The sequence below is a fragment of the Pithys albifrons genome, chromosome 7 (assembly GCF_047495875.1).
Source record: "Pithys albifrons albifrons isolate INPA30051 chromosome 7, PitAlb_v1, whole genome shotgun sequence".
NCBI classification, from domain to species: Eukaryota; Metazoa; Chordata; class Aves; order Passeriformes; family Thamnophilidae; genus Pithys; species Pithys albifrons.
Window position 1 is genome coordinate 23,569,810 of NC_092464.1, and position 14,356 is coordinate 23,584,165.

A 14,356-nucleotide genomic window follows, 5' to 3' on the forward strand; every position below is an offset into this window, starting at 1 on the left:
TTGCTTACATGGACATGGTTGTACAGCATATGTAGGTGTTTGCACCAAATAACCAAATTCTGCATTCTACTGGTAGCTAAGAGGGATGTTTTCTCTTATTATTGTTGTTGAAGGAACAACCCTCTCTTGAGCTGTTTTCATCCAGAAAAGTTGCAAATATGATTTTATGGTTTGTTTTCCTTTTAGGGTGCAGGAAGTTCACAGATTATCTAGAATTTGAGTTAGTGTCACAGAAGGTTTCCTCAACTTTGGAGAATCTATTCTTCATGCCGTAGTTAATCTGACTCAGATATTTTTTCCCTCTGATTTCCCAGTACTTCTGCTACTGGCTTAACTCAGTGGGATGAGGAGGATTTGTGTGAAGTACTTTTTGTGAGAAACCATGGACAAGAGCTGTAAGGAAATGACTGTTGTGGTGGGGAGAGGAGGAGCCCATGGCTTCTCAGTCCATTGCAGCACCTCTCAGACAGAGCTTCTGGAGAATGGAGTCAGCAGGCCCCCTGAGCTATGGGCTTTGAACTTCTGTCATTTATGCTGGCAGAGGGGAGAAGAAAGTCCAAACAAGCCCATGCCTGAAGTTATCAGCATTTGGGCAATAGCTTAGTTCTGTGGCTTTGAGGAGCCATGTGCTCTTTTTCTTTTTACTCACCTTTCTCCAGATTCTCCTCCTATGCCAAGCCCTTCCGAAGTGCTTCCATGTCATCATCCTGTCCCCATTCACCTTCTCTGAAGGGTGTGCACTCTGACATTCTCTAGAATTTATTTGGGAGCATGACTATGTTGCTTGAGAAGCACTCATATGGAGATCATCAGCTGTGCTTTTACTGGTCTCAACATCTATGAACCATATTCCTGCTACCTCTACATTTGCCTTCAAACACCTGAGAAATGTTCATTTGTACACATTGGTTTTAATAAATGCAACACATGTTTGTCCTTCAGCCTGACACTGATTTAAAATATATTACAAATTATTATTTAATGCTGGTAAAGCATATAAAAGTGTTGTTGCTGGCCACTTGGTCTATAAGAATTCTTTCTAACACAGCATACTTTTTTTTTCCTCCTCTGTAGGGGAGTAGGTTGTATCTTTGTAGAAATGATTCAAGGAGTCGCTGCTTTTCCAGGAATGAAAGACATTCAAGATCAACTTGAAAGGATATTTCTGGTGAGTTCTTTATTGCTGAAGTAACGTGTCTAAGACAACAGTGATAAATGTTCACATATTTCTTTGTGTCAGGAATTAAATTACTGATAAAGCAAAGGATCAGAAGCCTAGCCCAGAAGCTTACTTGATATATGTTGTGTTAAAAGTTCAGTTTCTAAGTTTTTTCAACTACCTATTTTTCTAAAAATAAAGGTTCTTATGCAGTTGTGGAAGAAGCTTTCTAAATGTAAGGCAATGGAAATCCAGCTGGTTTGTCATCCTCACTTTGCAAGTGATCAGAAACAATGATTTTGGATGGTGCTTTATTAATATTCTACTAATACTGCAATGTCAATGACAAGTATTTTTTGTGAGATAGCTATGTAAAGGAAAAGTGAGGTAGGAAAAGAAGTGAGAAATGGAATGAGAAATCTGAAATGATGCTTCGAGTTCAACTGGAGTCCTTGACTACTGCTTCTGCAGCCTGGTTGGGCCATTCATAAGGTATGTGGATTGCTCAGAGGCACTGATGGCACATCCACATTGAGAGTGAAGGAAGAGGTAATTTGTCTCAAGCATAGTCATCATTTATACATTTTTCTTCTCAGGGTTGTAGTTTTGGGGGTTTGTTTGTTTGCCTGGGGTTTTACTTTCATTTGCTTTTTCTCCCATTGTGCTCTGGGTTTGGCAGAGGTTCAGGAACAACTTTCCATGACTCTGTGATAAAGGTTTGTATTTACTTCAGTGCCTCCTGTGAGCATTGCTCTTGTGAAGTGCATTTATTTGGGGAAACCACTGCTCACCCAGATGAACCAGAGTGGCTCTTGGTACTGTGGGGTGGCTATTAGGGGAAGTATTGCAAGAGCAGGGGCTTCCCTCGACCTGGCAATTTCTGGATTGTTTCTGAATTTAGAAGGGAAAAATGAGCATAATCTTGCTTTCACAGGTTATTTTGTAAGTAGTCATTTATTTCAAATGAAGAGGATTTATTTGGTATTTCTTTTTGGCCCATGGAGAGAGAAATAAAGGCTTTCATAATATGTTTAAAAAAATCTACATTCTTCTTTTTACTCAAAGTTAGTTGTACTATATATCTCTTTTGTTGGGACATCAGGGAATTTAGGAGCTGTTTTTATGAATGACTAATAAAAATACCTCTCTAAAACAAGACCTTATTTGATTGTGACACAAAAATAACTCATTTTCTGTAAAATATTTTGTTCTTGTGCTCTCTTGGCTAATACGCTGAAAATTCTGTGCTGTGGAAAAATAGCTGTGCTGCACCATAGACCGGGAGCAGCACTTCTGAGCAGTTCCTGTGACGTGTCTCATTGCTTTGTTTGTTTGCCAGCTTGTGTATTTTAAGCTAGTGACTTCTGAGCCAGATTCCAGCTTTTGCTTTCTTAATTTATTATGCTTCTCATTTATTGATTTGAAATTTTCTCCTTATTTATAGAACATGAAATTTTGCAACCAATAAATTCCCCTTTGGGCCTTCATCTCATTTATTGGGGTAAAATCTTAGTGGCTATTTTTACTGTGGAAATTAAGGACACTTCTAACAGCAGAAATCATTTCCTTTAAGAGGAAAGGATTTTGCACCGCATCATATGAGATCGTATGATACAGTGCAAAATCGATAGATATATCACGTAAACCTATTTTTGTATGCCTTTTGTAAGCCTTTTGTGCATTTCCATTTTCTTCTCTAACCTCACAATTGTGTGTTAAATTGCCAAGATAAATACAACCTAGCATAAGTTTTGAGGCCTGCCAATTTTTTAAAATTCTATTTTAAAACTACAGCTTCAAATATTGAGAACAGTGCTGAAATAACAAGGGATAACTTATTGATACTGTTTATTTAATTTGATCTGTTGCAAACCTTTGAACAAATAGATAAAATTTTGGACTGGATAATTTTATGGTCCATTGCAAATTAGAGTTAATTTTTAAATCCCACTTATTTAGGCTTTCTAATGGAAGTATCTAGTTACCCTTAGATAAATAGTTTCAGTGAGTGCCTTCATAATGTAGTCTAAGCATCATTAAGAATTTAAGTTATCTATTTAAAAGTTATAAAACAAAGGATTATTCTTGTTTGGTTTTGTATTTGAAAAGAAGGATTAAATTCATTCATTCCCCAGTGAATCATGTATAGTGTGGTAGTTAATAGCACTAGAGTACAAAATTAATCTGGTTGTTTTACCAGATAACTAATACAATTAACTTCCACACAATGAGCACTTACACGACTGTGGAAGAAACAGATCAGCCAGTAAAGACTTTCCCATCAAGTCTTCCCATAGTTCATGTTTTCAACATTCTCCAGTGATGGTTTTCTTACAACAGAGAGTTGCCTTCTGAAAATGGTGCAAGGTACAGCCCACCCTTTTGTTCTTCTAAAATACACAACTTGCAACAAAAAGTACATTCATCTGTGTCGTATCTATTGCCATTGTTATTAGTTATAGCTACATGTCCATAGCATGTAAGAGTCCAGGTTGCGGCTTGAGGCTTTTAGGGAATTGGTTACATTGTAGTAGGAAAGTCACAAAATGCTAAGAAATAGTAGCCAGGATAAGTGAATAAAATATAAGGGGAATAACAGTTTAAAAATCTTAAATGGCTGTTTGATTTCCTATTGTGTAGTGCCATTATTATGTAAATGAAATTAAAATACATTGTATATATGCGGTTTGAGTGATTATAAAGTTGAAGTCAGAGTCTCAAATGCTTTTGTGTATCTCTACTGCTGGCCTTCTTCACATATCTACATAGTAAAAATAGATGCAACACCGCATACTACATATGTTTCTTCCTCATTATGACTGATGTGTATTTATGTTTCATAACAGCTTCATTAAGTGACTGTATGTAACAGATTAAGAACAAAGGTTGATATCTGTTTTATTTAGGACTTTTCTCTTCAAGCTTGTCTCCCCTGACTTCTATTGTTTCAATTTGTGGGGTTTTAAATGGTAATACACCCAGACTGTGTATTTCTATTACAGCAGCTCTTTATAATAAGCATTCTCAGGTTCCATTACAACCATAGGCCTCAATAAAGTAGCAAAGGTTTATATACAGAATCTATTCTCAGAAATGGATCTGCACCTAGATATGTTGATGAATAACCAAGCAGCAAGTTTTTATTGTCATGCTTGGGATCTGATAATATGAATTCTTTTTTCTACTTAGAAGTGTTGATAATATCTTTTAAAAAACTGTACTCACCAAATAAAATGGGAATCACACATATAAGTAGGTTGCTTTTTCAAAGAGGTTTAACAGTGAATAAAGTGCCTTAACGCGGAGGTGTATTGATTTAATCAGTATTCTTTTACATCTTTGCTCCTGCTTTTTTCTACATATTGAAACTGAGGTTACTTTCTGGATAGAAATACATTATAGAAAATGAGAGAGAAAAGTGTAAAATCATAGAATTAAGTCATAAAACTATAAAAGTTGGAAAATACCTTCACTGAGTCCATCCTTTGACTGAATGTCACCTTGTCACATAAATAATAGCACTAAATGCCGTCTCCAGTGATTTCCTGAATGCTTCCTGGGATGGTGATTTCACCACATCCCTGGGCAGACAGTTCCAAAGCTTGACAACCCTTTCAGTGAAGAAGTTCTGCATGATGTCCAACTTGAACCTCCTCTGGCACAGCTTGAGGCTATTTCTTCTTGTTCTGTGACTACTTGTAGTAATTACAGCCTGTAAGAGCTGCAAGTCTTTTGCCTCTAAGTATCATACTAATGATGTATCATCAGTCCAGCAAACTGTTTGCTTTGCCGTTCTCTGAGACAAGCAGCTTGAGGTTCTGTTGCAAGGTGCTAAGTCTGATGAACTGATAATGTGGATGCAGTAAGCTCAGCTTGTTCTATTTAGTCTTGTAATATGTGCACAAGACAGGATGAAGCTTCGATCAAGTAACACGTTTTGCAGTTAAACCATGGGAACGGGAAAAGCACGTGAGGTGATCTGTTGAATCAAATTAAAACTACACAAAATCAGGAAATACCATTTGGCTTCTGATATGGAGTAGCTAAGATCAAGATCTTTATCAGTAATTTATTCCTGTTGGCCATTTGTTAGCATACATGCAAACTTTGAGGTTTTCTGGTCACGGAGAACCTGCTTTTAAATATAAAATTTAATCATGTCTAGAAGTAAAAGCTACACCCAATGCCTTCAAGCTAGCCTTGTGCCAGGGAGAATTGACAGCTCCTTTGATCTGGTGTTGGTCAGCATGAATTAGTTGAATCTTAAAGCTCATTACACTGAGCATCCTGCAATGTGCCTGTGCATGCCTTACGCTGAGCCACACTGGATGTAGCAACTTGGCTACAGCTCTGATTCTTATATAAGGATGTGCTTTTATACTTGCTGTTTTTAACAGATTCAAACCAGATCAGAGTTGAATTTCTCGTGTTAACCCAATTTTTCTTCTGCAGAGATTTTTTTTGGGGTGGGAAGGTATTTCTGTCTTTCTATTTTACAAGCACTTTCCAAGAGCCACTATAGATCAAAGTGAATTTTCCTCCCAGGCTCTGAAGCCTTCCCAATAAGGGAATAATCTATGCATTGGCTGAACTTTAGTCTTGGTGCCAACTACACCGCAACTTAGATTTCACTGTAAAAATAGAGTACAAAGAGTTCTTCTGATACTTTGTAGATCTCTGCACAGGTGGGACAATGGCATTTAAATGCTATGTTGTCTGTAAATGGGCATTCATTCTGCAAACATCATCCCGGGAAGAATACATCACCCTGCAGGTAACATGGCACAGTGGGAGTGGGAATTTGCAGCCAGAAGCTTCTGTCTTTTCTGACTTGCCTGTCAAACAAGCTGAGGACTCCTTTCTGGTATTGGATGCTATTGCTCTGTTGGGTACCATAATACATAGTATTAAAAAGTAGTTAAAGAGGAACAATATCCATTTGCTGAGTAGAGCAGCCTGATATGCCAAAGCGTAACACTAGAAACTCTAACTTTCTGCAGGAAGATATACAGCAAAGACTTGAGTTTGACATTTCAGATAGCTCTGAAAAATGACATTTTCCTTTTCATTGGAAATGGAAGTGTTATGTCTGTTATTGAAAGGTTAAAAGGCTAGTAGTATTATTTTTTTTTACATATGTATGCTCATAGAGGCATATATGACTACAAGCCTGAAGTGTGTTGTATGATGTAATGCAGGCTAGTAGTGTTTCCTCCATAACTCTGATGTTAACAGAGATTTGTGAAGCTGCTGAGCTTTCTCCCTGTGGTTCTATGTCTGAAGGCTTGCTTCATGCCACTGATGTCCAAAGCCTGCTGTAGCACCTTTAAAGAGCTTCTAAGCTTATGACAGACCCAAAGAAAATGTGCTTTCTGGTACATTGCATTAATAGCATCTTTTGGAAAATTAGCAATGCTAAGCCCAAGGGTCGAGTACTTTAAATCATTGGGTTTTGAACATCACATGTGTAATCAGGTACTTAGTCAAATTTATTGGTCTTTTATTTCTGTTTCATTATTTGAAACAAGTTTTTCTGTCACTTGGTAAATACTAGGCTGTGAAATACAGCTTATTAATCTCTGATGGAATAGATGTATCTGTGAGGCTGGACCTGAGCTGAAATTTTATTTTGTGCAGCCATGGTATCTGTGGTGCTGTCTATGTTGCAGATGATGAATCTGGTTGGAGAAAGAGTCTTCATCTTTGTAATATAGATGGTACTTGCTTAGAGGGGGAAGTCTGTGTTTTCTCCCCATCTCTTTCCATTTTCTTCCCACCAATGACTTCATGAGGAAAACAAGGGGTTTTTTTTGAAACTGATTGAGTAGAAACCTGAATGCTGAGTTTTATCTTCTGTAACACAGCATGTAAGTAGAAAAAGTGTAATCCTTCTAATAAATCTACTTCTCCTTTGCTTTATAATAACAATATGAAAAATATTTCACTTCTCTTCAACAACTCTGAAATGATTTAAATAAATAGCAGGCCTCTCTACCTGTGAGTCCTTTCTTTGAAGTTGTTAGCACTTGTTCAGTATTTTACTGAATTTGCCTGCAGGTTTTGCTCTGATACTGCTTTTGCAAGGCTCCTTTCTGGGCCTTATGTCTTAGACCAAACTTCAAATGAAAGTAATTCTAAACTAGGCAAGTATGAGCAAAAATAACCTTTAAAATTAACTTTAAAAACCAAAGTAAATCTTCTATATGTTTATGCTTTGTAAAGGATTTTGATGGATTTTTAAGAGTTCCTTTTAAGGAGTTTCAACTCATTTTTTCCTCTCAAACTGCACTATATTGTTTTCTGTATCACTGCACGTGTAGTCTTTTTTCCCCTATAACAGGGCACAAGGTATTTGATGCTAATTAGTGTTTACTTTTCATGAAGAACTCCCACCCTCACCACATCTGCCCTTGTCTGTGCTGTTCTTTGCCTTATGTCATTAAGCCCATATGGTACTGAGCAAACAAACTAGGCCTGGGATTTAAAACTAGCAATCTCGTAAAAATGTAGAACATTTTATAGAGGAATATAGCCTATGTGTGTCAGGAAAGGAGGCATAGGTGTCTCACACTCTGTTAACATTCTTTTAGAAAAGGGGACACAACCTCCCATTCATCCACGTTTAAAGTCATAAAAATACCAACCAGTGTATTATGGACACTTGCCAGCTGGAGAAGAGAAAATAATTAATGAATGTGTAACCTTATCCTTGTCTTTCAAGGACTGGCTAGATTTTGGGCCAGTCAGTCACACAACCTGATGCACAGAGGTGTCATCTGCTTGCAAGAAGGTGTTCCTGTCCAGCCAGCTAATTCTGAGCAAAACCGTGAGTGTGACTGGGCTGCTGGGCTGGCAATACAAGTGCTTGCCTTATTATTAGCTTGCTAGTGCAAAACATGAGGAGCAATTGGCTATCAGAAAAAGAAAACAAATTAAGGCATGGCTCAGTGGAAAACAATGACATTGTGGTTTTCTTTGGAATCAGAATGTTTCCTTACTATTTGCCATGAGAAATTCACTATAATTATAAGGAAGCATTGTTTCTTTTCCAGACTTACCTCTATCCTTTGAGTGGGTGGTTGTGGGCAATATATTGAAAAAAAAATATGCTGAGATTCAGCTGCTGTAAATCAGTAACTGGTGCAAATCAGTGCAGCTCTGTTTACTTACACTGATGCACATCTTTGCAGGCATCTTCCTTCTTGGCCCCATACATCATAGAAATATACTTATTTGCCATGTAAAATCCTTCTCTAAGAAGGCTGTGTACACAAGTGTTATGGAGCTGTAATTGCAAACATTTTTGCATGCAGGTGACACTGAACAGAAAAGCAGTTGCAAGCACTTTGTGTATAATACTAATGCAGCTGAAGCCATTCTGAACAGCAGTGCTGGTCTGTTATCCAAAAACTTATCTTGCAAGATAGTATTGTACTGTAAAAAAAACCACAGGCACATTCATAAACCTGGTCTGAATATTGACTGTTTAGGGAAGATGATAAAGGATTAATCATCAAATAGTTGCATTGCTTTCTGTTTTGTAAATAAAGGGACAATATTTAATACACCTGAATCTTCTCTTTTCCCTTTCTTCTTTTACTTGTGTCTGAATTGCACATTGTATGCCAAAAGTGGGTTTTCTGAAGAGCATTGTCATGGCCAAAATGCTGTTTATAATCTGTAGCTCAAGTTGAAACATCCTTAAGGTTGAAAATGTCTAAAAATCAATGTGAAGCAGTTTTAGATGATGATTTTAGGGACAGGTTATGAGAATCTAAGATTGATATGTCTTGCCTGTCTGCACATGTTTCTTAAAAGACTTCAAGAATAATAGCTAATTTCTTCTACCCTCTTAAGACCTGGTAAAAATAAATTGCTTTTTCTGTCGTGGTGTCTGGGGGAAACATCCCCTTCAACTCATGAACATGCCTTGAGGTATCATTTGCAGTAGGGCTCATGGAGTAAAGGTATACTTTAATACCTGTTTTAGTGTTTCAGTAATCGGCATCCTAGACTATGTATTAATTTAGCAAGATGCTGAGCACTTACCATAAGATTGTCTTCAACTATAACTGCCATTTACACAAGTTACTGATCCTTAGTGGTAATTGAGCTGAAGCAAAAGTTGCATAAATTTTGTATCGCTGAACTGACCCTTCAGGAAAAACAGAGGGAAAACAGCCAGGGATTTTATCAATCCTTGAGGTATCCTTCATGTCTCATTTTGGTGTGCATACATGATGTTGCCCTGATTACTTAGAAAGAGGCCTTAATAATTTGGATGTTGGAGATCCTGTGCATTTTGGTATGATCTGCTCTGGTCTGATGACTGAGATATTTGGGTAATGACATTGTTATGCTGCTGAAGCAGCTTGTTAAAATGTGCTAATACTTCTTCCTCTTGGAAAGGGAGGGGCAGGGATGATGTCCTGCTGATATCATATTGCTTTATCAACTTCTCAGCAGTTCAAAGCAGTGTAATAACTGTAGCCAGGGAAAATCCTCTTTTGTTTGTTTAGTGGGTCTTTTCATGAAACCACTGCAATAAGCTATTCCATAAAAAAGATATCATCAGACCAGTAAATGTAGCTGAAAACTAAGTATAGTGAAACACCTGTTTCTTACTAAACTGGGCTTCATTTACTTTCAATAAAATGTACTTTCAGTGTAGCTTCCTACTACTTCTGCTTTACATTACCTTATTCTTGCAAATGTTTTCATGTGTTCTTTTTCTTTTGTGGCCTTTTAACTAGCTTAATGATAACATTGTGCTGCTCATCTGCATTCCTCACATAGTCCAAGAGAACAGCTGTACCTACAGTGTTGAGAGGTTGTTTTTTCTCTCTGATAGCTTATGTAGTTGATTGTCCATGTTTCATTGGTGTAACATCTCCCTTTCTTCTAATGTGGTCAGATCTTTAAAATTTACCTCTGAAATGTTCTGATATGCCTTGTACTGCAGAGTTGCTCATGTTAAAGAATTTGTCATTTTATTGTTCTTGTATCTGATGCCCCATAATTTTCCAGCCTTTGTGTCATCAATATTTCAGACGATGCATTTCTGAGGACCTTAATGTATTAGGGGTGGGGGATAAGAATTTTTAACTCCAGTCTTTCTTTCCTCTTTATCATTATTGACTACTAGTGGTACCAAAGCTCATTGTCATATATCTATGCAAATCTTCCTTTTTTATTTGCATATTCTCTTTATTTAGTTATCCATTTCCCCTTCTGTTCTGCTCCTGTGATTCAGAAAGACAGTATAAAACTCTTGCTTTTGGAGCAGCAAAATGCTGCTGTTTGGAATGAATGCACCAAGCATCATGCTGTGATTTGTTGTAGGAAGAACACTTGAAACTGTATCACTTGAAATGGATTTTAAGTGATAGACATTTTCAAAAGTGATTTGATTTGGGAATTCTGATAAGGTTCCATGTAGGAGTCAGCTGGATATTTAGACATCCAAGAAGAGTACTCTTATATCCACTGCATATACCCATCAGAATTGGAGCTCATTATTAATGCCCTCACTGTTTCAGAAATACTGTAACACCTGGACCTGCACATTTTTCAAATGGCAGTATGACTGGCTGCCTTTATTTTCTGCAGATTGTCACGTAAAACAACTTGACAGAATATTCACTGCATCACTGAGCTCCATGTGGCTGCACGAATCTATTCCAAATTGAGATTATTACAAGATCAAGACCTTAGCTGGCAAAATAAGGTCTGGATGATCTGATCAGATATTAATGTCACGCTGTTCTATGATGCTAAGCACCAGGCTTCATATATAGGTCTTGGTATGTGTTACCTCCCCTGGTTTTTCTGGGTGAGAAAAAAATTCTTATGATACTACTATTTTTTTTTTCCCAGACAGTGAGTTCAAGCAGCTTAGTCAGCCCAGCTATAATATTCTATCTGCCTTAGCACAACAGCTTTCCTCTCCAGTGCAGATATATTTCTACCATTTAAGCAGCTCATGTCACAAGCTTCTGTTGTGCCATGCATATGCAGTTCCTTGTGCGTAAGGAATGGTGAGTCCCCTTGTGTTATCATAACAAGGCACACATTCCTCCAGTGTGTTGTGACTGGGCACTAGGCCAGAGACAAAAGGTTTCCAGTGTCACAGAAGTACAGTGTGCACTTCACTGCTTTGGAGCGGGGATTTGTTCTGGGGAAATGTTGGTTGGTTCTCTAAATACCATTGGGTCCAGTCCTGGTGTGATGATATCCATTATGGGGAAGGGATGTGATCCCAAATGTTCTGGATTGTTCAAACTCTTGTAGTTAAATAACACTATAGTGAGAAAACAAATTTATTTTAAATAAAAATGTTTTTCTTGCTATTTATCATGATTCATGGGAAGATGCACAAATTTGGTCTGTTAATTATTTAAATAAGCTCTTCAGCTGAATGGCAACTTTAAGCCTTTAATTATCCTGATGCAATGGTGTAGCTTTGCCCATGCCAATGAGATTGGACACTGCAACACTAGGTAGGAATTCATGTGTGTAAACTGAGCCAGTTTTATGGTCTTCAAAAAGGCCATAAAGCCAGCTTTATGATCCAAAGGCAGCGTTGCTTTTCTGATAAGCCAGCATTTAAAAAAAAAATCTTATGTAGTGCATACCTGAAATTCAAATGAGCCAGCTGCTGAGCCAGCACAGCAGGGCTTCTGGAAGTACATTTCATAAAAACCTCCCACAGAGTTTTGGCTTTTTTTTTCCCCATTCTAGTTTAGAGAAAAAAGTCAGTAAAAAAGTTAGAACAATTAGAGGGCTCTGCAACCTAAACAGGATAGGAAGTGTGAAATGCAAAGTATGTACTCTTCTGTACAGAGGACATCACAGCAGATTTTAAAAGAACTGTAAACAAGCATGACTTGTGAGCCAAAGGGTCCTTCTGACAGAAAATTGTTGTCTTCCTTTGCAGTAAAGAAAACCATTCTGTTTCTTCCCAAATGGTAAGAAAGGGATCTTCCAGCACAGATATCAGGAGCAACTGCTTCTTCATATTTATTCACACCAATATCTTCATGAAATTATTCCCTTTATGTAATCTTACTTGAGAGCTCACAAGCTCTGTCAATGCCAGAGAAGTAAACTTTTCTTCTTGGAGGGAGAGAAATCTGTTGAGGTCAGCTTGGTCTTCTGTATGAATATTCTTCCCAGTCTTTTCATGATCCACAGCTTTGAGGCCAATAAAAGCTTTCAAATTCTCTTATCTTCTTACTAAGGATCACTTTCATCCTGTTGAGGTCTTTTATAGTTTTTGCAGCTCCAAAGCAGGTATCAGAGACATTAAATCTAGTTTAATGTCAGAATTTTTTATTCTGGTTATGGGATTGTTTACTGATGGAAAGAGACTCCTCAGCACAGGTGGCTGGGAAAGAGGAAGGAAGAGGTTCTCTGATCTGCTTCTTTAACCACTTCAGTATAGGACATTCCTTACAGTGGAGCTGTCTTTTCACTTTGGAGCTGAACAATGTCTCCTTTTAATGTGTACATCACTTTTTAATTAACTTTTGATTTGGCAAAATTACTGCCTGGTTGCACTGGTTTGAAGGAATCTGAAATCTCTGTCAGGAGTTTCCTTTTTTCCCTTTTGCTGGTAATTTCGGATTCTGTCTCTACAGCATAGGCCCTTTGTGTTTTCAAAATAAGTTTGCCAAATCCTGTTTTCTTAGCTTTTTTTTAGAATTCTTCTCATGCACATAAACATTTTAGTAAGAATCACTAAATAAAAGAGGTTTCTTCCACCGTGTGAACCTTTAAGAATGTATTTAAGTAAGGCTTCCATATTTTAAATCTTAAGGACAACGAATAGACTTGTAGTCTTTATTTTTCATGAATCCAAATAAACATATTGTTGCCATATTAGCTGATAGACATTGTTTCTTTAGCAAAAAATTAGGTGACTTTTTCATTGCAGGTGCAAATCCTGGAACAACCCCAGCCTTCCCAGTGGTAAAATGTGTTCAGCCTCAATCTAACAAATGTGTAAGCACCTTACACAAATAAACAGATTTACTGGCCCTTATGGGGAGCAAACTGCAAAACGGAACTGCTAAGCTCCTGGTGTGAAGAAATGACTGATATTGAGGTATTCCATTTCTGACTCTATCTTTTGGATATTAAACTTGACACTCAGCTGTCGCCCCTCAAGGCCAGCAGAGGGTTGAAGGAAGCCTTACTGCAGTTGTCATTCAGCAGGCTCTGAGTCAGGATGCATAATGCACAAATAGTTGCTGAATTTTTTTAACCTGTTATACTAAACCCAAATGCAACTTGAAGGACGAAGTTCATCCTTTGATCTTCACTACTGCATGTATTTCATGCTCACGGACATTATCAGGTCATAATACAGCACCTACCCTGATTGTGGAAGATGTGGTTGAGATGTACCTACCAGTGACTTCTCTGGAGGAAAATGTGGCTGTAGATGGATCGTCTGGACAAATGACTTAGCACCAGGACAGACTGCAAGAGAGAGAGATCACATAAGCTTCTCCTCTTCCAGAACAAATGGGAAATTCTGTGTTCAGAGCCGGCTCTGAAGTGGTGAAGCTGCCTTAGAAAAATGCTGGAACTTAGACTGCCTCTCAGGAGCCAAATCTAAAGCAGTAATGTACTTTCCTCTAATGAAAAGAACTCCTAGGTTTTTAACTAAGTTGAAAACTTCATTAAGTATATGTATTTTAGAAGAATAGATCAGATTTTTTTGAAAAACTGAACATCTGAAACCTCCAAATCTCACTCAACAGAAAGATTGCTGATTTGGAAATGGCTCTGCAATGCTTATTCCTTTCCTCTTTGATTAAGTTCAGTTCCTCAGACAGCTGTTGTCTCCCATGGTACATCACAGCCAAGGAGTCACTAAATGCAATATGTTTTACCCAGCAAACAGGAAGACTGGAACAGAAATCTTGAACATCCTTAAAAGTAAAAAATTAAAAAACAAAACAAGGGAAAAAAAGAAACACACCAAGAAACATTTTTACACTCAGCTTGTAAGTCTTTCTAGTTAAAATTCCAGGACATTTTTCAACAACATGCTCTTTTTTTTTTCTTTTTTAATGGAAAAAAATGCATTCTCCTGACATGTTTTTTACTAAACTTTGTTTACTCATCAGGTTGACATAACATTAAAAAAATTTAAAATTCTGTGTATTGCTTAACCTGATTTCCATAAAC

General features: G+C 37.4%; 1 protein-coding gene across 6 annotated transcripts in view; it reads left to right on the top strand.

The window, feature by feature from the left end:
• Window positions 1-14,356, top strand: part of CDK14 (cyclin dependent kinase 14) — a 298,720-nt gene that overhangs the window by 178,879 nt on the left and 105,485 nt on the right. For all 6 annotated transcript variants that reach the window (XM_071560658.1, XM_071560659.1, XM_071560660.1 and 3 more), the window contains one exon: window positions 1,075-1,168. In XM_071560658.1, the coding sequence (XP_071416759.1) occupies window positions 1,075-1,168 (94 nt within the window). The remainder of the gene's footprint in view (window positions 1-1,074; window positions 1,169-14,356) is intronic.